The sequence below is a fragment of the Pieris napi genome, chromosome 23 (assembly GCF_905475465.1).
Source record: "Pieris napi chromosome 23, ilPieNapi1.2, whole genome shotgun sequence".
In the NCBI taxonomy this organism is placed as follows: domain Eukaryota; kingdom Metazoa; phylum Arthropoda; class Insecta; order Lepidoptera; family Pieridae; genus Pieris; species Pieris napi.
Genome location: NC_062256.1, coordinates 2,772,490 through 2,798,979, shown reverse-complemented (window position 1 = coordinate 2,798,979; position 26,490 = coordinate 2,772,490). Strand labels below are relative to the sequence as shown.

Genomic DNA, 26,490 nt, shown 5'->3' with positions numbered 1-26,490 from the left:
TAAGTTCGGGGAATGTTAATTTTCTTTGAATTTTTGGAAGCTAAAACGTTTCGTCCTTATTACTCCTATACCATTTTATAAACGAACGAACGAGACAGCTATATGTATCTGAAATCTGTTTGGCAAGAGTTCTAGTTGATTGTGTGATGGCTAGTAGACGGTGGTGGGAAGCATCTAACGTGTTCCACTCCAGCTCTGTCGTCATCTGCAGCTGCCAGGTGCCTCGAGAGGACGCTGAAGATCTGCGAGTTCAGCACTTGGAAGCGCCGGATTCGGTCCACCATACGTTTCAGAGGCTGGAAAAAAATTGTTGGTTAAATATAAAAAATTGGTGCGTGTACTTATGTACGCGCGTAAAAAGTTATACTTCTTTGGCATTATTAAAAATAGTTTTTGATTGCCTGCAAATAATTAATTACAATTAAATAATCCAAGACTGGAAAAGGAGTCATTATAGTCAATAAAGTTCAATTTACATTTGAAAAATTGAATAAATATTTATTATTATTCTCTTACATTAAGTGTAACGTAAATTCTATTATTATTCGAATGTTGTTTTTAAATTATGTCCAATGCCGTAGCATCTTCCGTGGGCAACTTCATTCTGTTGATTTTGTGTCACGGTGCGCGCGCATCGTAAAATTTCACTCAAAAATTGGTAAAATATCTCCAGCATTCGTTACCAACCGTTTTTATACTTTGCAGGTCTAATTACCATCAGAAAGTCTTTTCATTTTTGAAATATATATATACTATGACATTCATAAATAACGCGACTATTTTTGGTAAAACAAACGAAAATCTGTTCAAAAATTAGACATAAACCTTCAAATTTTATATTTTTTTATACTCAATGTAAGAGGGCTCGCGAGTGCGTTGCCGGCTTTTTCAAAATTGGTACGCTCTTTTCGTGTAGAATAGATAGATATTAAGGCAAGAATACCTTTCCGCAATTAGGTTTGCAGCAATAAAATATTAATTTTTATATTATTATTATTTTTTACTTTTTTTTTTCTGATAACATTAAGAAACACTCACAATCCCCTTGACCACATCATCCTTCCCATCCACCCTCTGAACCCTCAGGATGTGATAGCAGAAGTCCAGAGCTTCGAACCGCCTCTGCTGACCCAACAGAGCCATGATGGTGCAACCGGCCCAGTGAAGACCTTCCCCGAAGAGCTCTCTGCAAAAATCCATCAGAGAGCGTTCAAATATTACGTAACGAATTTTCCTTTTGAAAAACTTCCAGTACTTTACACCACATAATGGTAACTTTTAGCTAGAAAGAGTCATTGGATGGTCACGAAACGTTTTACTATTGGGTACAGAAAAACGTTACGGCGCGTTACATGGGGGGGGGGGCAATAATCTCCAAAAATTGCGTGACGTAATACTTTTAACGGTTAAACGGTTACTCAAAAACGATTCATACTTTTAACGATTTGTTATCTATGGAAGAAGTCATTTTTATAACTAAATTAAAAAAAACTTACTCGACAGTAAACTGCGTGTCACCAACGGGTATACAGTAGAGGAATTGTAGAGCGGACCACAATCTGAAAAAAAAAATGTTACTAATTTTTTTTATTTATACATAATCTTGGAACCAGCTGTTCCAGGTCTTCAACAGACGGGAATGCCAGTTAAAGGCCGTCAACGCACTTGCAAGTTTACTGGTGTCACATGTATGGGTTAGCACTTCATATTCATAGATAGACTATAATTATAATCCATCTATAGTCTGATTTTTAATTCCGTAGAATTCTGACATTTCATTAGTGTTGCTACTAAAAAAATTCTCCACCGAAAAGGGGACAATTTTAGACCCATTTGAGGGCAATAAAAAAAATGATACGTACTTTTTGTTTTACCTACAAAAAGGTAAATCTAAATATTTAATTACTGAAGTGAGAAAAATAATATCATTTTTTTTTTTAATTATTAATAAAAAAATAATATCGAATTAACCTTAGTTACTTTATTTTATTCTTTAGCTGGCATCACTGCCTACTAATTCCAGGTTTAGTAAACCTTTTAAAAAAAATAAAATGTTATCTTTACTTGTGCGTTTTTTACTGTTTGTGATGAAAAGGGACGTAATTATCACTCGCCGTAAAACCACTATTATTGTGGAGTACCGCACTTATTAAAATGGGTACATTAACTAACAATAAAATGTATGTATAGACTCAGATATTCAGACTCGTATTGAAATTGAAAAATGTGCCCGGCCAAAAAGGTTTGCCATCTCTGACATGTCAATAAATGATAGCTGTCAGAATTCTACGGAATTAAAAATCGGAGTACATAAAAATCAGTTTTTTTTTATAATTTCGACCACGTAGCGATATTTACTTGTGATGACCAGCCTTTATCGTTTTTACCACAATTAAACTATGCTTTTTGTTTTTAATGCAAGAAATATAGGATATAAAATTTAAAAAAATATATTTAATGCAAGTTACAAATCTATCTCCTATATCTATTATATATATACATATAATAAATCTATATATATAAGAAACTTAAAAAAAAATAAAAAAACGTTTGGCACTCGGGGACTGTCGCGGTAAAGCTATTGCATAGCATTTTTTATCAACTTATGCAATTATAATTATTTATTTATTTTTTATTATTGCAGTATTTTTTTTCTTTAATATTATTTCAATCTACCACTCTACCAGACTCAGACTAAAACGTCTATATAGTCTGTCTCACTCTAACGCGTACCAGCTGCACCGGCCGCGTCACCGATCTCTTCAGAGAGATGTGAATACGCAGTATGCGTTCTGTCCCGCTCTAAAACGTATTGGCCGCACCTATATTACGTCATCGTGTGTTAGGTTATTTTCGTTACGGAATTTCTTGATTCGGTCGCCGCGCTCAAAGCCCGCGATAAAATCTATGCAATAGCTTAAAAAACTAAAATCCGACTCTCACACTCATACACTTACCTATGAAACTCGCTGGTGTCATCTGTGTGCAGCGGGGCATGATGCGGCGAGGGCGGGGCTGGCCACTGCGGAGCTGTGAGGCTGGCCCTCAAGCGCCGCAACACAACGGAGAACAGGGATAGGCCGCAACACAAACGCTCGCGGGTTAAAAGATCGCCCTCGCGGGACAGTTGGCTTTGCTGGAATAGGTTTTTCATTTTAACAATGGTAATAAATAACTGATACTCAAAATATTTAGACGGTGATCCTACCAATTGTCGCGTCCGCACTGCAAGACTAAGGAGGATGCGCATGCGCAGCCTTAAAAAATCGATTAAATGTGATTGGATGTATATTTTTGCTTCCACCCACTCTTCCCTTTTACAACTAATATTATTCCTATATGCTATCAACATTTCTATGCATGGAATTACGTCTAGAAACAGGAGAAACCATATATATATATATATATATATATATCCGTTCTATGTAAACGTTGATCTAGTAAGATATTAAAAGAAATGTTGATCCACCTTCTTGCAGTGTATAATTGGCTCTTTACAAATATAACTGATATACTTTAATCCGAATTAGAAATGGAAGGCTTGTTTGGGGATCTGCATCGGTCGCTTTGCAACATACTTGCCATCAAAAAATACATTGACATAATGTTTTTGTAGATCCGTAACGGTCGCAAATATTATACCGACGAGTCAAATGTGCATCCGTTTTATATGCGAAATCTTACTAACTAACGTTGATCCGAGGGCTTTTGACCTTGACCTTTTAGTCTTTTAACGATGAATATAATGACGACCCAGTCGTTCAGTTGAAAAAAATTGCAATAGAAAAGTAAAACAGTTACAAGAAAGAAACACACAAGTCAATAGTGGGGAAAGTAGCCAGAACTTATCGACTAATGAGGGCGTAAGTGTACTCATAGAAGGAATTCCGGATTTTGGAGGAGGTAAAGTTGAAAAAAGCGTTAATAATACGGCGAGAAAACGTAAGTGGTACCGAAGAAATGTATGTTTCTACTGTCAAGCAATTGTAACTATACGTAATTATTCTAGACATCTTTTACGTAACCACGCAGATGAAATCGAAGTTCTTCAGTATAAAGCTATTAATGATACAGACCCTAAAATACAAAAGCTAAAACGACAAAAAATTACAGATAAATTGAGAAACAAGGGAATTTTTTTACACAATTCTAATAGCTTTGATCGGGACGCTCATTTAACCTTATTACCATCAAAACGAAGCAACCAGGGTACCTCTAGTCCGTCAACTTACGCTACTTGTAAAACATGCTTGGGTACATTTAAAAGATCTTCATTTTTCAGACATTTAAGAAATTGTAAAGCTTCTGAACATGTTCTTCCGTCACTTAAAAGAAAAGCATTGTTTAATAACAGCTTAACAATCGTTCCCAATACGGCGAACGCTTCGATTGAGCTAAAAGAAAAAAAATACTGTCGCATCTTCGTTCTGATGAAATTTCATTAGTAGTTAGAAATGATCCATTAATCATAGCATACGGTGCTCGTCTCTTGAAGAAGAAAAAAGAACGACGAAGTCGTAAAGCGATTTTCTCCAAAATGAGAGATTTAGCTACTCTTTTAATTTTATTGCGGAAAAAAGACACAACTATTGAAAATCTCACTGACGCAATTGATCCTGAAAACAATGAAACATTTGTAAGTGCCATAAAAGAAATGTGTGGCTTTAATGAACAAACAGGCATGGTCAAACTAACTAAACTAACAAAAATAATGCGAGAAAACATAGATTTAAAAATAGCTTGCCGTGAAGATTTAAAAATGCCAAGCTCCAACCAATATTTATTTCCAAAACCTGGTACACAAGAACCTTTTGAGGGCGGTAAGTGTTTAGATATGATAAAAAAACAGTGTAATTTGAAACGCCCCGAGATGATTACATCAACCGGAATGAGACATCATATTGCTACAATGTCCCAAATTCATTCTAAACAAAATGATCATTATACTGAGCAATTGGCAGGATTTCTAGGGCATAATATATCAGTTCATGCACAAAATTATAGATTGCCTATGCAGGTACTCCAAAAAGCTGTTGTAGGATCTCAACTCTTAGAATATGAAAATACATTAATGGAGAAGAAGAGTAACATAATAGAAACGATTAGGTCTCAATCATACCAAGAAACTAAAAACTTTGAGGAAGAGACGCCATCTTCAAAAAATTCGGCAATAGAAAGCGACCAATCTAACATCTTACTTACAAACCCCAAAATATCTATCGAAACACCAGAAACTACAGTCAATAAGAACATGGACGATATAGAAATTGGAGACTATAATGAAGTAAACGATAAAAAACAAGACAATCATTACAACCAAGATCCTAAAAATAAAGACCCCAAAATTAAGCCAAACAGAAGCAACACGAAAAGAAAATGGTCAAGTAGTACAAGTGAAAGCGATGTTGATGATGATAAATAGATTCAGAAACGAAATAAAACTAGACGAGCCAAAGAAAATAATATATATCATAAAGATTCTAAAAATAAAAATATCAAAATTAAACCAAATAACAGAAAGACAAAAATAAAATGCCCAAGTTTAAGCGATAGTGATAGTGATAATCCAATTCAGAAACGAAAAAAAACAGTCATAGAAAGTGGTCGGATGAAGAGATACAATTAGTAAAAAAATATTTCCAATCATACATAAATAAAAAGATAAATCCAGGCAAAAACAAATGTATGGAAGTTTTAAATAAAGAACCTATTCTTCAAAATAGGACTTCGATGCAACTTAACACGTCGTATGTTAACAATATTTATAAAAAAAGTAAATATATTTTAATGAAGATTCCGTGTGATACGTCAAGTTATATAAGACTATATCGAGTATTGGTAGGACTGTTGCGAAGGCCAGTCTGAGGAAAGGCCAGACCTTTGTCAGTTAATCAACGGCCAAGCGGTAGCTAAACAACGCTACGGTGTCCCGGGATGAAGGGCATTATTTGCGAAGTAATAACAGGGCTTCGAGACTCTAGATCTTATATCTCAGGGTTACTGAGTGCAATACAATATCACATACTCTGTATGACATAAAGCTGCTGGCATGCATGAAGCTAGCCACGAAGCTTAACATCGGGTAAGCGACAAGCGCGTGTCGTCATAAATTTCCTTACCATAAATATATATCATACCTATAAACATAAAAACTGAATAAATAAAGAAAAGTTACTGATTAGGTGGTCTTGCAATAAATTATAGAAATTAAACCATCCAAATACCTTAGGTAAGTCCAGTAGGAGGACTTGCTGACTTCTGATTGGCCCATTTGAATCGGATCAACAACTATCGGAGTGGATTTGTATATTGGATCAACATTTCGGTTGCGTTTCCTAAACTTCAACGGAGTAAATCGTTGATCCGGTCGGAACCACATTTGTATAAAAAATATTATATTGGATCAACAAAAACCACCCGGATCAACATAGGTTTTCGGATCAACAAAGTGCTCGCGATATAGCACGCATGATCAACAATTGACGGATTGATATAACTATATATATATATATATATATATATAAAGGAGTTTGATCAATGGTATGGAAGTAGGGTAACGTGTAAAAAGAAAAAACAAATTTTCTAATAAAAATAAATAAATTACCTTAGCCGTCCCATATTTCTCGACATTCTGAACAATTTGCAATGCGGCGTATTTCGCTTCTAGCCGCTTCTGTTTTGTCTCTGGTTTTTCTCCCTCTGTGAACACATTAAGTCTTTTTAAGTCGAGGTTAATAAACCTCATAGCCTAGCGGTCTTATTAAGTGGCAGCTAGGTGAGGGGTACCGGGTTCGATTCCCGGTTCGAGGGCAGGTTTTAAATTTGTTCTCGGCCTTTGGGAGGGTTGTGCGGTACCGGGCGAGTGCTTAAACCGTACATGGAGGACACGGTCGAATTTCTAAAGACAAGCACGAATTATAAAAAATCCTATACTTGACGCTGGCTAATGCACAAATCGTGCCAGAGCCATAAAAAAACCAATGCGTAACAATTTCTTTTGTTGTTATTTTTTGTTGTGTTAACTATTTATTCAAACATACACAACAAAGTTTCGCTGTACTTGTCATTCATTTCTCTTTTGAAATCAGGAAATTTTATACAAAGATATACTATATATGACACATAAGTAAAAAATTAAAAATACCTGCTGTGTATGGTCTGGGAAGAATATTCTGGAATGGAGCAGCATGTAGGAGGTCGGTCACTTCCTCTTGGCTGAGAGCCTGAAAATATAAAAAATGGTTTTAGTTTCTAATGTATTTAAATAGAATGTTATACAAAATTTTCATTTTACAATGCGTGGGCGCACATAACGCGTGACGTCAGAGATGACACGACATATGACCGTTTGAGGAGCGTTATCTTTGACTATTAAAAGGCCGCCAACGTACTTACGTACGTACGAGCCTCCTATTCTATAAAAAACCCACTTCAAAATATACAAAAACATAATTTGTATTTAACTAAATTACTCTACCATCTTTATAGCACTTTAAATTTTTGTATAGATCAATAATTACCTGTTCAATCAGCATACAGAAGAGAATAATGTTTCCAAGTTCACGGAACGCGTGGAACAGTTCCGTTCTTGCATCGGGATACTGCACTATGTCTGTCAATTGGGCGTGGTAGTAGCCCAAGACACCTGAAATTAATTCAATGAATATATGTTATGCAAAGAACGTCTTGTAAATAGGAATTAAAACATTACGACACATTACACACACCCCCACACACACAAATACAAACGCACACACATACACACTCACATACATACTCACACACACATACACACCCACATATACATACACACACACACACGCACACACATACAAAAAACCTTCTTTTGAATTTTTTTTGACTTAAACTTGGAGGCGTAATATTTTAAACTAGCTGTTCCCCACGGTTAAATGTAACTCGTAACGTTTTTCTGTACTCAAGTATAGTAAAACGTTTCGTGACCACCTAGTGACTCTTTGGTTACTATTATATGGTGTAAGTCGAAACAAATATAAACAATAACGCGTAATTTAATCCCCGCCCCGCATCGTAACGTTTTACAAAAGGGACAAACCCCCCCCCCCCCCCCCCAAATACGTTACGTAATACTTGAACGCTCCCCACCCTCCCTTCCCTCCAACTTTTCAAATCAAATCTTGAATATAACGCTTCCAACTTACCATTAGATCCATAGTCATATCTGGGCAGCTTGCAGTGCCTTGGCATAGCAGCCGCCAATGCTCGTGTGAACTGCGCAAGAGTCCCATGTAGAAGACCCCGAGCCACACCCAGAAGTTCCGACACCACAACCGCCACTCCTTGGTAGCCCAGGAGACGGACCAGCGCGTGCAAGTGTTGAGCACCGACGAAACCTGAAAATATAAATATAAATATATATAAAAACTTTAAAAAAAAAATATATTTAAAGAAAAATCTTTTTAACCGGATTAAAGTTATGTATTATTATAAATTTACAATTAACATAATTTTAAATTTAACCGACGTTTCGCGTGCTTTACAGCGTGCGTCACGGTGACTGAAGACAAAAGGTGTTGAATGTCAAAAAGTATCACAGCTGTAGAGAAAGTTGCATTATCTGTATTTATTTCCCCGGAGTTGGTATCGACTAAAAGATGGAGGGTTTTGGCAGCAATGGCTCACGGTGTCCTCTATTTTCGCGGATTGTTTTTCTTTTTGAGATTTTAATTTGGATATTATTGGATCCCAGGTGTTTGTCAATTTTAGGCCGTCTTCTCTATTGAAATTGGGGTGTTTTTTGATTTCAATGGCTTCGCGTACCAATCTTGGGAAGAATCTTTTCTCTTTCGCAAGTACTTTCGGTTGGTCAAAGCGTATGTAGTGATTAGGCCTATCTAGTATGTGTTCACAGACTGCTGATTTTGTTTGTCGTCTATGTTTTGAAATATATTTTAATGGTATTTACAGTTATTTACGATAACTTCTGTATTAGGTTTTGAGGAGTATTAGATGTTTTGGAAATCATCATGGATTATAATAATTTACGAAAAAATAACAAAGAATTAAGTAGACTTTTAAAAAATCGACTCAATGGACTATTTTTGGAAAAAAATATGATTATATAAATGATTATTTGCGTAAAATATTCTAATTAATATTAATTTGATAACGTAACAATATATGTTAATAATGTGATAATGTAATGATAAAATAATACAAGAATTGACTATAATGATATGACTCATAATAATTGTCACTTCTACCTTTTAAAACATATTTGCATGCCATTTTACTAATAAATACATAAGGGAGCGTTCAAGTATTATTATTTGTATTACGTCACGCAATTTTTGGAGATTATTGACACCCCCCCCCCCCCCCCCCATGTATCGCACCGTAACGTTTTTCTGTACCCAAGTATAGTAAAATGTTTGGTGATCACTTAGTGACTCTTTATACTTTAAAATTTCCTTAATTAAAAAAAATATGTGGTGTAAAGAACAGGAAAGTCGAAAATAATATTAAAAATAACGCGTAATTCAATCCCCGCCCCGCATCGTAACGTTTTGCAACTGGCATGCCTTAGAAAAAAATCTACACGTGTCAGGCACAAAAGACCGATCACCTAAGTTTCTGAAGAAAAATACATAGAAAGCTAAGGCCTGAGTTACAAGAGCTCTAGTACTAGTACTAACCGTTATACTGGGCGTATTGTGCTGAATAAGCCAGGCTGAGTTGTTTGGACCCCCAAAGCATCGCATGTCCAAACTGCTGTGGTTTCTCCCTTTGGACCGCGGGAGCGAATTGGATTCCACGGCATTTAACAAATCTGTAAGAGAATATTTTATATAATTATAAAAGTAGTTAAATTAACAACTGGGTCTTTGACGCGATTACATACAAAATACTATATTGAATGAGCCTATATTGATTGCATGGCGATTACCTAAATGGTCGGAGTTACGCCCCGAGAGTATAGCCAGATGCTGGCTTCTCTCTTCGGCATTTTCATTACATAGTAATAAATTATTTTACACCTTTGTTTAACGCGCATTGATAACAAATAATATACATTACACATTAATATCATAACATCCCCAGCGACTCAGGAACCGTATATTTTGGTCCTTCGAGTCGGATCCATAGCCGGATTCATATCCGACTCGAAGGACCAAAAATGAAAAATGTCTTGATTTGTTTAACTTTGAATACGAATTAAAGCAAAACTGTTTATATATTTGACATATTTTACTCACCGATCGGTCGCGGCATTGTAGCAGTAATTTGGCAAGAAATCATAATTGAGCTCCCAGAAGACGTGCAGCGTGACTCTTCCATATGGAGCCAATACGCCATGGTCAGATTCTCGGAGAATGGCATCGAACTCGTCCAATGTTAGATATCGACTTAGGAGCTTGTGGCAGAGCCGGTTCACGGCTATCAGACCCTCTAATTCCTGTTAAGAAAACTTTTATTATGATCTTATTATCCTGGATAAAGATAACCACTATTATTATTGAGGGTAGCATTTTTTTATTTCAATCCTCGCTATAAAGAAAGCTATTGGAACTAAAAATAGAACTATTAGCTTTTTTCTCTTCTCTTCACGCAATAAATTCGTCGTAGATGTAGCGACTTTTTGACTTTTCCGGTAAAATGTTCTCCGAAACATTTTGTGCAATTATACAGAGTTTCGGTGGTGTTCATTGAATAAAATATCGTCGAAATTACTCATTTTGTGCAACGAACCGTAAAAAAAAATAAGTAAAGATTTTTTTTTCTTCACCCATTCTGGGTAGGCAAGGGAACTATGCCCATACAGCCAAGTCTTCAGTAGAATTTTTTTATTGATATAAAATTTAATGAGATGAAATGAAACCTAACCTTACTCAGTAAATGAAATCATTAAATCTGATATTGAAACAAATTAGTAGCTTGTTTTAGAAATATTTGCGTGAATCATAAAAACTTCGTGGTTGGTTTTTTCTTTTTAATAGACATTATTTTGACGGTTGGGAAAGATAACGCACTAGTTCGTAAAAGGTAAAGGAAAAGCTCGAGTACGTAATAGCTCGAACGCTATACGTCTTTGCAATTCGCCACTTTTTGAGCAGACAATTCTACTATCATTACATTACCACATTTTGAAGGCAACCAATTTTTAGTTCCTAATTTCGTCACGAGAGGTCTTTTAATTACTTCTATTATTGTTGCTCAACACTTGTTCCTATATATTCCTTTTAATACAGCATCCACGAACATTACAACAAATTTAAACTAATATAAGGTATACTTACGACAACACCAGTTATATCGCCAGCTTCAAATTTGGCAACCGCCGCGTCCAACGCGCGATGCATATCCGCGTTTATTCTTTGTGCGACCTGAAATTTTATTATTTGAAAAAAATACAAATGGAATTCTTCAAAGAGAGATTTTACTCTTTAAAAAAATTGTAGTCGATGGTATGTCCAATAGGTATACCCCAACCCTACAGTTGGGCTACCAATTCTTCTTCGCGTCCTACAGAGGAGTACCTGCTGCTGAAAGCCAGTAACTGGTGGCACAGAACAGAGAGCGCTGGAAGATTCTCGGAAGGCCAAGACACTTTTTGAGCATATAGTGAAAGATTTTTCAAAAAACTTGTACATAATAAAATCAATACAATGATATGCTTCAATCAGATTACAACCTCTGTTACTTGATAAAAAAATGTCATAGAACAGGGGGCAAACGGGCAGGAGGCTCATCTGACGTTACGTGATAACGCTGCCCATGGACACTCTCAATGCCAGAGGGCTCGCGAGTGCGTTGCTGGTCTTTTAAGAATTGGTACGCTATTTTCTTGAGGGACCCTAAGTCAAATTGGTTCGGAAATACTTCAGTAGGCAACTGGTTCCACATACTGGTACTTAAATAACGCTCAGTTGTGAAACGTCGAATTGGTACGCTCTTGTAATGTAATGCAATTGGCTATTTAAAACTAAAATATATATTTACATTAATAGATACATTTTTTTTTCTCACAGTAATTGCCTGGAAGAGATCGCTGGAAAGCGATAAGGCCGCCGGTTGCCCTCCTTTTCATTTTGTTTTTCAATTCTTCTATTGTAATGCAACGAAGTGTTAATAAATAAATAAATAAAATTACCAATGCACAGAGATCAACATGTCGGCCGAGCAACGCGACATGTCGCTGCCGCAAAAGTGACGCGTATCGCCCCGCCCCGCACCCCGTACTCGCCCCACGCGCTGCGCACTCGCCGCGGTACCGTTTGTCCAATAACATACTAAAATTAGAAAAAAAACATACGATATCAAAGGCGTTATATAGGGCGTTAATTCACAGAATCACCACACATATTACAATTATTGTCTATGATTTACGCGAAATTCTATTAAAGCAAAAAACTTTCTAGGAAACCACAGCTTGGCCACCGTAAAGATGGCGGTTATTAACAACCGTAAAATGACGGCCGTTAGTTACCAACACCGCTTTTCTAGGAAACCGTAGCTTTAGAGTACAACATTTTACTAGGAAATTATTACTTTATTAACACAGCATCCCGAGTAAATAAAATAATAATAATTGGCCTTATATATTAATTAAAGTTTAATTTATTATAAAAAAAGTGCGTGCGTAAAAGTAAACATGTCAGAAGTGAAACGTCTTTGGCAAACTAATTCTTAACTCTTGTTCATATTAATACAAATCTAAAACTTTAGATTTCTGAGACTTAGAGGGAGGGAAAAGGAAGATCTTAGGAATCTAATGAATTAAAATATTAAGTGTCTAAAATTAATACAACATGGCTATTTGCCTCATGCAACGTTCGCCCTTTCTCACTCCCTCTGAATCGGTCTCAATCGCTCTCTCCCTTTCAACAAAAACGCTGCACATATTCGTGACGTTCCGTAATAAATTTACCCTCATACATAAGTTTCACTTCAAAATTTCTTCCATTTTTAGCGACTCTCAAAACAATTTTTTTGAATCAGTCAGCCGATACATTCCTATAAAATATCGCAAAATATTCTACTACTCACCTCGAAGCCAACTGCTTATAATGAGCATAGACAAGCTCAGACAATTTGTAGACGAACTGATCGAAGCACAGATTCACTTCGGCCTCCACTTCATCGTACAAGAACTGTTTCCGGAACACTGTGAGCGCGTATTGGGCCGAATCGTTGTATAGGTCAAGCGGATATAGCACATATCTGAAAAAAAAATCGTAATTTTTCTGAATTACGAACTGCTTTGATTTATCGATGAAATTGTCGGCATCAAGGAATCAGGAGGGGCCTCATAGCCTAGCAGTCTTATTAAGCGGCAGCTAGGTGAGGGGTACCGGGTTCGATTCCCGGTTCGAGGGCAAGTTTTAATTTAATTTAAATTTGATCTCGGCCTTTGGGGGGGTTGTGCGGTACCGGGCGAGTGCCTAAACCGTACATGGAGGACACGGTCGAAGTTCCAAGCACGAATTATAAAAATCCTATACTTGACGCTGGCTAATGCACAAACCGTGCCAGAGCCATAAAAAACAAAGGAATCGGGAAAGTTCTTTTCTGCGCTGAGTGCACACGTGGACCCAATATACCATCACACACATGTTCACGGCACACATTCTTTGCAAGACGATTTAAAAACCCAAGGAATTTTAAATCGTGTAAAAACGTAAATGTATATATGAAGAAAAATCTGACTTGCATATAAAGGTTCAAGTATTATGTAACGATTTTTTTTTCGTTCGATAAGTAAGTTATACTTCGTTGGCGTAACAACATAAAAATGTAATAAGATTTTGTGAGTCGTTTTTTTAGAAAAAACGACACTACCAATAGAAAAAAAGGTATTTAATTGATATATAGGTTTATTTAAATATCACAAAATAAAATCTTGACTATAGCTAAGTTCACGGTGTCGGTTTTTTGTGACGGTGTACGAGCGCAACGTAAAAATTTACTCTCATAATTTTTCCCTAACGCGCCAGAAGAAGGGCCATTATTTGTGAGTAGAACGTAACGTCTTCGTGTTAGACACGTTCAATGCAAAAATTTCCGTAGCATTTTTGTAGAATCTAAAATTAATTAAAAAATTCTTACTCCATCATTGCCGGCTCCTTGCTTCTCAATATGTGATCCGTCAAAATCCACGGCATTGACATTTCAATCGGGAACTGAATCCGTTTCTCCATTGTGATTAAGTCGTTGCACTCTTCGTTGTGCTGGTGGCGTACTGTGCATTTCTGAAAGATACGTTACTTATAAACACCTTTTAACTAAATTATCAGTAATCAAATGTAATTATAAAGAACTTCAACTGTAATCTGCAAAGAATTTTGATGAAAATCGGACTGTTAAAATATCTGGTTACATCTTTATCACTTTTGTCCGTTCCGTTGAAACGTTAATTTCTTACCTGTTTTCTTCACAAGTTTTTTGAAACTATAACAAAAATGAATTTAAATAAGTAATAAATAAGTTAAACATTATGTAATAATACTTACATTGACCTTCCTGCCCATGGTCATTTCAAGATAGAACTCACGATACCACAACTGAGAGAGATCACAGCATTTCTGAAGGGAATCTGAAAAACAAAAAAAAAGTACTGACACTATCATAAAAGCTAAAACATTTCAATTACAGTGTAAAACACTCTTTTCTATGGATGAAAAGAGATATATGAATTATACTCAGATTTTTCATTCCGCAGAATTCTGACATTTCATAAGTGTTGTTACTAAAAAAGTTCTCCACCGAAAAAGGGACAGATTTGACCCATTTGAGGGCAATAAAATAAAATGCTAAGTATTTCTATGTTTTACCTACAAAAAGGTAAATCTAAATATTTACTTACTCAAGTGATCTAATAATTTCAATATCACGAACAATATATCGAATTAATTTTAATTACTTTATTTTATTCTTTAGCAGGCATCACTGCCAACTAATTCCTGGTTTAGTAAATCTTCTTAACTTGTGCGTTTTTCACTGTTTGCGATGAAAAGGAACGTAATTATCGCTCGCCGTTAAACCACTTTTAATGTGGAGCACCGAACTTAATAAAATATATACATTAACTAACAAATAAAATGTATGTATACACTCAGATGTTAACTCGTATTGAAATTGAAAAATATGCCCGGTCAAAAAGGTTTGCCATCTCTGACATGTCAAAAAATGATAGCTGTGAGAATTCTACGGATTTAAAAATCGGAGTATAGGTAGTTTTATTTATATTAATAAAGAAACATGACACAAATTCAAGATATAGAAAAAATATATACAAGTTATGAAGACCCAAATGTAACAATGTAATGTAATGTGTGTGTGTGTGTAATGTAATGTAAATGTGTACATTGTACCAAAAAGTCTTGGCATTTATCGTAATCATAGCTATCGCACAGGCGCAATAGACGGTACGAGAGCCAAACAATAGTTTCGAATACAGTGCCACATACTCTTCTTGGCCTGCTAAAATTGGTACTACCGTCACCATTTTGGTGCGTACAATAAATAATTTTACTATCTACCAACATCTAATAAAAAATATTTTTATTCATTTCATGTATTTTGTAGATACATTGTTTATAAGAAATTTCAATAAATTATTAAGTTAGCCTGCATGACTTTAAATTATGCATATATTTAGTTAATTTTTATTTACTGGCAATACTAATATCTATGACAGTGACGCTCTTAACGGCCAAGAAAATGTAAGTAAATTAAGAAAATTAGAGTACATACATTAAAAAAAAAAAATGTGCGTGTACTAGTGTACACACGTTAGAAGTGAAACTTCTTTATGACCTTATTTTTCGAAAAATTATCTATATGCAACTAACTTTACAGAAATTGGTTAAATAAAGTTAAATTAGATAAAGTTTAACAAAAGGCTTTTAATATCACTAGACTTAGACTTTTAATAGACTTGAATACAAATAATACAATTATTTCATTTTACCTTATTACCACTAAGATTATTACAGAATTTCATAAATTGTAATATAATTTTTAGTATCATTGTTATCGTTATTATATATTTTTGTTACTAATGGCTTCGAATCTCTTCGGATCAACCGTGGTAGGGACAAGAAAAAGATGGCGCGTAACCGAAAAATGTGACAAATGTGTGTAAATTTTTTTCCAACGCCGATAAAGAAGTTTGACTTCAAAAAGCAACATGGCGCGTAACCTGCTACAAAATTTCTCCCATACGTCGATAAAGAAGTTTCACTTCAAAAGATGGCGCGTAACGGAAAAATGTGACGCGTAACGAAAAAATGTTACACTACATTTTTTTCCAACCCCGATAAAGAAGTTTCACTTCAATTACAAGGAGAGTGATAAGCTTTAAAGAAGAGATTTTAAAAACTAACCTTTTATAAGAGTAAATAGAAAAATATTTTTAAGGTAAACTTACCAGCCAAATTCAACATATAAGTCCAATAGAAGCTCTGTCTATGAAACGTTTCAATCTGCACAAGAGTGGTCGCGTCCAAATCCTTTCGCAGTGTACGTCGCCCCCCGGATTTGTCCGATATAAGGGCCTCTAGTTGCGTGCGCACCATGTATAGTTGGGTTGTTGATGGGCCTGCAAAATAAGAATAATATATTCATTTTGAGCCCAAAAAAATTGTATTTTTGGAAATACTCAAACTCAAAACTCAAAAGAACTTTATTCATATAGATAACTAGCCGTTTCGCGCCCGCTTTGCTGGACGAATTAAAATAAATTTTATGTTTCATTATTTTATTTTATTTCATATTTTTATTATTCTTCTTTTTAACTTCCCGCTAAGAAAATTGAAATTTTTCGAAAATCGAGTTTTTAACAGATGTTGACGTTTAGAGGTTCTAGGAAGCCTCCCCGAATGTTTCCGCGGTGAAATCCGTATGGATAAATTTTCATAAAAGTAAAACAGCAATAAAAAAATGAAGGAACGTTGGAATTTAATAAATAAATAAAGCCATAAACCATCGAATGGTGGTAGTTTCATGTCGATACGATCAGTGGTTTAGGCGTGATTGAGCCTTGAGGCGAAGACCATTTTCATTATATATATATATAGATCAAGTACATATGAACGTCAACAGAAAAGATGTTAATTCGCAAGTCAAGAGCGTAGAGCGAGCAAGAAACTCTCCGCCACTCTTTTTAATCGCCAAGTTTTGAGTCATACAAATTGTTTGAACTGGAGCAAATCAATTCCAAGGCTAGGATCTTTTAAATAATCGTCAAATTTATAAAAAATCTTTATTGATTAATTTACGTTTAACGAGAGTTTTGAATAAATAAAAGTTTGATCAATTTTTTGTCTAAAAAAAAAGATAAAAAGGAATTTTGTGTGTTAATAAAGAATAGCTTTTTTGCGAAATAAAATACTATTGAAGCCAAGGATTGGCTTGATAAACATTATTCGAACTCTGCACCAGGTAAATCAACCGTTGAACAGTTGTTGCTAAGTTTAAACGAGGCGAAATAAGGACCGAGAACGATGCAAGCAGTGGAGCAGTATTTTTAGTCGAATTTGTGAGTCTCCTCTTCAAACACAATAAGTCTAATAATGGGCTATTCGACATGATTAAAAAATTCAGATTATTTATCAGTGACTATAGAACATATACAAATGTAATTTTTAAAGTGAAACGTTTTGTGTCACGTGACGTGCTTTAAAAAAATCTTTTTAGTAATAGATTTTTTTACAAATTAATAATTTACTCTTTTTAAATACAGGTTATTTTCAATAACACTAACCTATCAGACCAGCCAATAACTCGCCTAAGACTTAATAAACACTTTTCTATTCTAGACGGTAGTTGCCAAGTGCTGAAAAAAAAAAAGAACTCACCAACATTCCGCCTTGGCACTTTAATAGTGAAACTAGCTTCGCCGTCCTTCTTTCCACGTAGAGCTGGGTCCTGTTGGGGCTCACAACCTCTAGCCCAATCCCCGCACGTTTCTCGTACCGAAACTATTATACTGCAAAAATATATATTTGCTTCAAACAAATGCGCTATTAGATTATGAAAACTAAAAGTGTAATTGAGAGAACACTATAATATATGGCTTACAAAACTGTTATGGAGTAAAATAACTTTAATCTTACTTATAAAAAGTCAATAGTTAACAATTTTCATACTAAAAATAACTTTATTCATATAGGTAAGAAAAGATGTTAAATTGATTTTGAATATACATTTACTATCAGTTCGCAAGTCAAGGGCGTAGAGCGGGCAAGAAGAACTGGCAGGAAACTCTCCGCCACTCTTTTTCATCGCCAAGTTTTTAGTCATACAAATTGTTTTAACTGGAGTAAATCAATCCCAAGGAATCCCAGTCATAGGAATTGGTGAGACGCCGGTATGTCTAGCGAAATGGCGGATACTTAAAATTATGAATATTTCATTTGATTTTTTAAATGCTTAACAAAATTAAATTTCTATAGGTTCACTAATAAAGATTTTAAAAAGTAAAACGGTTTTTGAAATCTTGTAAATAAGTCAATATACCTTGATTTATGGCATGCGAAATCTAATATATAAAATTCTCGTGTCGCGGTGTTTGTAGTTAAACTCCTCCGAAACGGCTTGACCGATTCTCATGAAATTTTGTGTGCATATTGGGTATGTCTGAGAATCGGACAACATCTATTTTTCATCCCCCTAAATTTTAAGGGTAGTCCACCCCTAAATTATTTTTTTTTAATTTCTAGATAAATTTTATTTTTTTATTGTTTTTATACCTAAAAATACCAACAACCTCTAATTTTCACCCCTCTACGATCAATCCCTATTTTTTACTATAAATGATATACATGGGAAAACGACGTTTGCCAGGTCAGCTAGTTACTTACGAAATACGTATACGTACGTACGTCCATGGACCCGTAAATAGATACCAAACCAACCTTTTGTTTCTTTATACTAATTTTTTATCATTATTCAAGAGCCTATTCCCAAACATACCTTCGTATTAAATCCTTTTTATTCTTAATCGCTTTCCTCAGCGGTTCCCGAAGTATGAGCTGAACGAAATCCTGTAGTTCAGCATAAATGGCTCTACGTGCCGCATCAGCAAACACTGTCTCCATACGAGACATCAGCACTTGCAGGCCTTTGATCATGGCAATCACTTCGATCATCGCGAACTTCTCCTCTGACGTATAGTTGTAGCGAGTGGCCTATGAATAAACATAGTAGGAGATGTTCAAACAAAAAACTTTGTGTGAAGCTGGGTAATAACTGACTTTAATGGTTTAAAATATGAGCTTATAACTAACATAAAATTACGGGTAGTGGGGTTGCGACGCTAACAAAAACAACAATACACAATACAATAAATTAAAGGCCGTCAACGCACTCGCGAGCCTTCTGGCAATGGGAGTGTCCATGGGCGGCGGTACCACGTAACATCAGGTGAGCCTCCTGCCCGTTTGCCTCTTATTACATAAAAAAACCAAGACTATTCTAGAAGCTTCTATTTATTTTGTCATTCTTACCCTCTCATACTCTTCAGCATCAGGTGGACATCTACTGTTGGTGGTGTGATCAGTTGGATGCAACAACTTCCACGAGCACAACTCCGTGAGAACAGAACACCAAGACGAGAGCAGCTGAAGTCCACGCAGACACAATTCTGTGACTGCTTTGTTCTCGTTATCCGAACCTGCTTCTTTGAACGTCGTCGTCACCTATAAAATAAATGGCTCTTAAAAGGAATACCTACTGCCAGATCTCGTAGGGCAGATGAGAACTGCAAGACTTAATCATTTTTTGGACAAGGATGGCTCATGCCTGCTCAAACAAAGGGAAGAAGTTAATTTCGGACATATTTAACGTCTGGGAAGAATCATATGATGGAGTCGGCGTCATTTGTGAACTGTCAAAGGCCTATGACTGTGTTTATCCTGATAAGCTTCAACACTATGGCGTTGATGGCAAAGCCTGATGAATTCATATTTAAAGGGAAGAATCCAGGGAGTGCATGTCAATGGAGTCACCTCTGGGTTCGCAGGTGTACCTATATGAATAAGGGAGCGTTCAAGTATTACGTCAATTTTTAGAGATTATTGGACCCCCCCCCCCATGTAACGCGCCGTAACGTTTTTCTGTACCCAAGTATAGTAAAACGTTTCGTGACCACCTAGTGACTCTTATACCTAAAAGTTACCATTATGTGGTCTAACTGGAAAGTCGAAAATAATATTAACAATAACGCGTAATTCAATCCCCGCCCCGCATCGTAACGTTTTACTAAAGAAACCACGTTTTAAAAAAATGGCGATTAAAAAGACTGGCGGAGATTTTATTGCCAGTTCTTCTCGTCCGTTCTACGCCCTTGAGAACTGGCAGAAAATGTAAAATTAGAAGCATTAATATGTATTTCTTTACTGAGGAATCATAAGTTTACATTACGTTACCAATATGATTAAAAGATTTTTTTTACTTTACTTTAAAATGTAATAAAGAAGAATGATTTGTATTTTTGTAACAAACTCCTTAACTGGACTAATATAAGATATATTGGGAAATTTACATTAAAAAAAAACTGGACTAATATCAAAAATTATGTTCCCATTAGAATGATACATTATCTCTGACATTTATTTTCAAAATACAAACAAAAACGTGCATAGCCGGGATAGACCGTGATTCACAGCGAACAACTCTTACTTTAAATAAGATTGAATTCGAAGAAGAAGAAATTAAAATTTTCGAAGAAAAAAGAACCTTCACGTCTATTGAAGTTGGCTAAGAAATTTACCTCATTGCTATATCTGGCCAACTCCGAAATGTAATTCTGATGCTCTTCTCTTATCTGAGGCAGGTGCACCATCAGGTCAGCTTGTGGAGACAACGGGTTCAGGTTCGAAGACAGTGGCCATCTGTGGATGATTATTTTCAAATTGTTGAATAGTTTTATTTTAAATATAAAACAAAGTCTGTGTTGTGTGAACACTTATAACTCGAGAACGGCTGAATCGATTTTCATGGTTTTTTTAATATTTTTTATTATTATTATTTGAATTTTGAAATAACAACCATAAGTTTATTAATGTTTAAATTAAATAATGTTCGTGGATGGATTTCATAACTGTCAAACATTTAATGTTCATCTCGTCGATACGGTAAATTCTGGCCTACCCTCAATTTAAACGTATTTAAATGTAGTATAATGTAGAATAATGTCAATAATGAAAAAGGATAGACATATTTTGGTTGTCATTATTATCTTAATAGTATATACTATTACTATTTATATTAATATATATTTATTTTGCATTCATTGTATTACTTTCATAAAACCATAAATTCAGTTTAGCTAATCTAAAACACGACATTTGATTATTAGGGGTACAAAGTATGCCGGGTCTACTAGTTTTTAATATAAAATAAATTGCCTACTTACTTGCTAGGATCATAGTGTTTCGATCTCTTGATATAATTGAAAGGTGCAATTTGCATATCACCAAATAGTGGTACCACTTCCAAATTCTGAAAACAAATACCATATAACTTTTTACTTATTTCCTGTTTAATATATTATATCGTTTATCTATAAACATGTATGTGACAATGTATTTTAAATTTTAGTTTATTTATCCAATGCAATAATACAGAAATAGGTTCTCTTTTGGGTTTCAAAGTAGTTAAAACTACAAATAACCTACGCCTACTCAATAAGATAAAACAATTATTAATTTGCTACGTTGTCACATATTTTTTTAAATATTGCAACACCAAATTTTTACATACAAAGTTTTTGAATTTCTCCAATTCTTAGGGAAATTCAGATATCACTTATAACTTTCACTCAAAAATGTATTTTTTACATACACGAAATCAATGTCTAAATCTTACTCTTAAATCGTTAACAAGACAATTATACAATTATATTTTTTTTATTGAGATTTAAGCTGTAGTCGTAGAAAACAAGTTTGAAATAAATAAATTAATATGATTTATGTTCATACCTTAAAAATCCTGTCAATACGATCAAGACGTATCTTCTTCTTCTGATCCAGTCTGTTGATATTACATACCTCCGAATCCATTAAGAAAAGACCAAAACCCATAACCTGAAATCCAAATTAAAAGTGGTTAAGAGAAATAAAAACATGTGTATACAAGCGTTAGAAGTTATACTTCTTTGGCGTAACAAGATAAAAATCTTTTCGAAAAACTTTTTCTACGTGTGAAGAAAAAATGTATTTAATACATTGAAAGTTTTAAGTTTTAGTTTTATTATAACGCATTTTCTAGTTAAATAATGTACATTTATATATCACAAAAACTAAAATGTTGACTATATCACTAAAAGGGTGTCGATTTTTTGTGACGGTGTGCGCGCGCATCGTAAAAATTACTCTAATCATTTTTCCCTAACGCACCAAAAGAATTATAAATTCAATAAACCAGTGGCGCTACCACTCCCTGGATAAGATAATCATTTTAATAACCGACTTCAGAAAGTAGTTTGACCTGTCATTATACTACCAAACACGTGTGCTAAAGTACATAAGTGTTTGTACACTCGATAAATAAAACTGACATGACAAATATCAGGTACACAGCCGAATAGTCTAAGTTGCAAATCCGGTTCAGTAGTTTTTGGGATACTTCTATCTACGCATACCTGGATACTATTTTTTTTTAATAGGTTACTAAATAATTTTTATGATAATATGATTTAATTAGTTTAATGCCTAATATTTAACAAACTACATATCTCAGAAGACTGTTCATTCACTAGTTGAAGGGCGTGCAATTAGTATTTTCTAGATTAGGGAGAGTTCAAGTATTACGTAACGCAATTTGGGGGGAGGGGGGAGTCTTTTGAAACGTTACAGTGCGTTACATGGGCGGGAGGGGGGTTATTTAAACAACGCGTTACGTCACTTTTTTTTTTAAAATAAAAAACTGTAACATTGCTGTTGTCAAAGATTGATGAAATACCGTAATGTCCTCGAAAGCGGGAGATTAATCAGCTGTTCATGGCATATAAAAGCTGTCAAATGCCAACGAAATTTGGAAAATGGCTAAAGAAAAACTAAAAAACAAAGAAAAGTTTTGTGGTTTACAGAAAAACGTTATGGTGCGTTATATGGGGGGAGGGAGCTTCTAAAATCTTTAAAAATTGCGTTACGTAATACTTGAACGCTCCCTTACCTATTGTGTACTGTATTAAACATATCAAAGTACAAGAATTAAGAACTTACCTTCACAAGCATATGTTTCTCGGACGGTGTCAAATACATTTTTGTCTCAAACATATGCACACAAATGTTAACTACATCACAGAGCAGATCTTCATAGCCTGTGAAAATAAAAATATATTTAAAAATTCTTAAAGGATGATTCAGAAAGCTATTCGCCCCAGCTATCTCTCTTTGCCAGCCAGCTCTGCCCAAACAAAGAGGTGTCTTTTAGCAGCTTGATTGAACCCATGTTACACTGTTATATATTTGCCTGGACTTGTTTAAGCTATCGCGGAATATGCTTAAAAGAAGTATTAAGAATATCAATAGTGCTAAACCACCTGCATCATAAGCACACCCTCACTATCAACACATTACACAACACAGCCGAAAAGTTAGTTAAATGTTTTAACAATTATTATTTATTTTTTCCGTTAATACATATTTGAACTTTTTTGTATATACATATTACGTATACCATCTTTGGCTATATAATTAGTAGCAGACTGGCCAAGCGTTGCTGTGGCTAAGGTTTTTGTTATATTACATTGTAGTAAACTATTCAAGGGAAACGGTAGGAGAACACCAGTCATGGGGACCACCATGCTTTTTGGTGGTTATGCCATTAAATTGTAGCTTATGTGAAACCTTAATACTTTCAACACAGCGCCATCTGTTAGAATTGTTACTATCAAATAATAAACAAATATTTTGTAATAAAATAATATTGCGGGTATAAATTGAGATGTAAGCTATCCTATCTTTTAAGTTAGATCAAACTGCACACGGTGTGCAAATTTGATTGATATCGGTTCGGTAGTTTAGGAGTTCATAGTGGACAAACAACGTGACACGTAATTTATTTTTTCATAGATGATAGCTGTAGGAATACGAAATAAATAAATAATGTTTAGGATAATTTTAAGGACAGAGTTTGGCTTTTTTTCATCAATCTACATATGGTAGTAGACCAACTGGAGAAAGTCAGAATATAGTTAAGAAGATTTTCATACCATTAATCTTCTCCAAAGCGTCTTTCACCGTATCTCTGATTTTGTTTTGTGTTGCTAGGAACATAGATAGATTTTGAGACTCTTGTAAACTTTGGCTGTCAGACATAACTTTGAGGAACTGGGCCGCTCTGAAAGATTATTTTAAAATGGTTTAAGTTTTATTTTGTTGCAAATTTAAACTTATAATTAATTTATTTATATAGTTAATTTTTTTACATACATATTTAAAAAAAAACAATAATCAGACATTCAAAAACATGTTAAATGATAATTAACATAAAAAATCAAGCAGCTAAATTTTCTTCGTTTATTTTTCACAGACGTAAAAAATAGAAATTACCTATGATTATATAACTAAATAAACGTACGCACAACGGACCAACCACGAGTCTAATTGCGGAGAAAGGAGTCCTTCTACCCTATAACTAAATAAAATAATTTACCTTCTGTATGTAGAATAATCATTTTTAACTGAACTTTTCATATTCTTCAACTCGTCCAATACAGCAAACATATTAACAAATTTCCCCAATGTCAACAAATATGCTTCAGATACAAAATCTCGTCTTTTTTCAGCATGACAAAGACGCCTTACCTCGCCACAAAATCTTTCAATCGCTTTGCGCTGAAAATATTATAAAATTAATTTCCTTGAACTGATCACAATACTTAATTCATAGCAACAATATTGTTTAGTTTTAAATGTTTATTACAATAAGCACAACCTACAGAACATTTTTTTAAATACCTGAAAGTACATAAACTGCAGCAGTTTATCCACTTCTGGAGCCAAAACTTGAACAGTCCGTTCATATATGTGCACTCGATCTGGTTGTTCATTAGACCTGGGCTGAGGTATAGCTCGGCTGCAGCATCGCCAGGTGTACAACATTACTGCATGGGCATTCCCTTCTTCTAGTAATTCATTCTGAAACATGAATCATATTTAATAGAATACAGTTTGGTTTAGCAACATTATTTAAAAATCCCACAAATAGAAAAACTAAAAGATTACAGGTTTAATTTTTCATACTTGGTACATTAATTACATTAACAATAAGAACATTAGACAACAATTTTTACAAAAAAAAAACCCCCCATTTAAGGAATCAGTCCTTGCCTTGGTTGGTATTTAAGGAAATTATTTATCTATATATAGTTATAAGTTTTCTGGAATATATGAAGCTTATATCTGATATATAAGCTTAAGATTTTAAATACATCATAAAATAAACTTACCAAGTTGGCATGTATAGTTGCCTCCTCAATATATTTAGCAATCCCCGTGACAAAGCCATTGCGATCTTCAAAGTTGGTGTCAAAATTGGCTTGATAAAGAATAGAGCATGGTGCTGCTTCAATGCACGGCTGCTCATCTGTGTATTTAATATTTTGACATCAAACATTCACAACAGATATTATAAGTTAAGTAATTAATTAATTATATTCTAACTCTTCTAACTAAAACTTCAAAATTACATAGTTGGGTAGTTTGCAAAGTCCTAACAATATAATGTTACTTTCCACATAACATAATATAGTGGACTCCCTTCAGCATCACTATATACAGCTAAATTTACTATGGTAAAGACATTATTTTGGAGTGTAAATTGTTCTAACGGTACAACGCCAAAATACTCCTCAACGATAAGTATTATCACTGATTCATAGCCTGCATGCAGTATTTCATATGGTATACTGGGTGTGTCTCGAGATAATCACTTACCTGGTAATGTAAGCTCGTCCAAAACATCAACATTGCTTAAAGCATCCGAAAGAGAAACTTTTTCACTAACAGACATGATTGAGAAGTAAACTATACACCAAAAACAAAATATTTAAATTTTAAACAGGAAATATCGCTTTATACACGGTCAATGTACACAACAATGTATTATAGTTCATACAAATCTATTACATACATTTTAACTATCAGTTTTGACTTTAAACTAATTTATGATACATTTTTGTTTATTTTTCTCAATTGAAATGTATCTAAATACCAATTGATTATTGAAGTATTAAGCTTTAATATTTACGGTCTAGTATCTACCATCTTGATTTATAATAATTGTTGATATGACAATTGACAGTAATTGGACTTGACAAAGACAGTTTAAATAAAACAAGTCAGAAATGGGGTTCCCAAGATATCACTAAAACTGTCCAACAAAATTTATAGGTATAGAACTCAACAAGAATAATAATATTAACCTTACCCTCCTATTAACAATTACAAACTTTTATCCATGAATTAAACTAGTAGGAATCAATGAAAATATATAAACAAT

At 34.4% G+C, this 26,490-nt stretch overlaps 1 protein-coding gene across 1 annotated transcript; it reads right to left on the bottom strand.

The window, feature by feature from the left end:
* On the bottom strand, positions 1–26,003 carry LOC125061446 (cytoplasmic FMR1-interacting protein). The gene is made up of 28 exons (XM_047666907.1): positions 25,926–26,003; positions 25,439–25,575; positions 24,948–25,127; positions 24,643–24,824; positions 24,200–24,327; positions 23,208–23,305; positions 21,963–22,067; positions 21,398–21,483; positions 20,753–20,873; positions 19,488–19,679; positions 18,955–19,169; positions 17,838–17,968; positions 16,409–16,579; positions 14,490–14,572; positions 14,086–14,228; positions 13,027–13,200; positions 12,131–12,269; positions 11,277–11,363; positions 10,236–10,435; positions 9,675–9,808; positions 8,181–8,372; positions 7,521–7,645; positions 7,145–7,223; positions 6,605–6,699; positions 2,958–3,136; positions 1,497–1,559; positions 1,039–1,186; positions 1–296 (listed from the first exon to the last, which is right to left on the bottom strand). The coding sequence occupies exons 1-28, from the start codon at positions 25,999–26,001 to the stop codon at positions 132–134; spliced, it is 3,828 nt and encodes a 1,275-aa protein (XP_047522863.1). The 5' UTR covers positions 26,002–26,003; the 3' UTR covers positions 1–131.
* Positions 26,004–26,490: the final 487 nt, after the last annotated feature.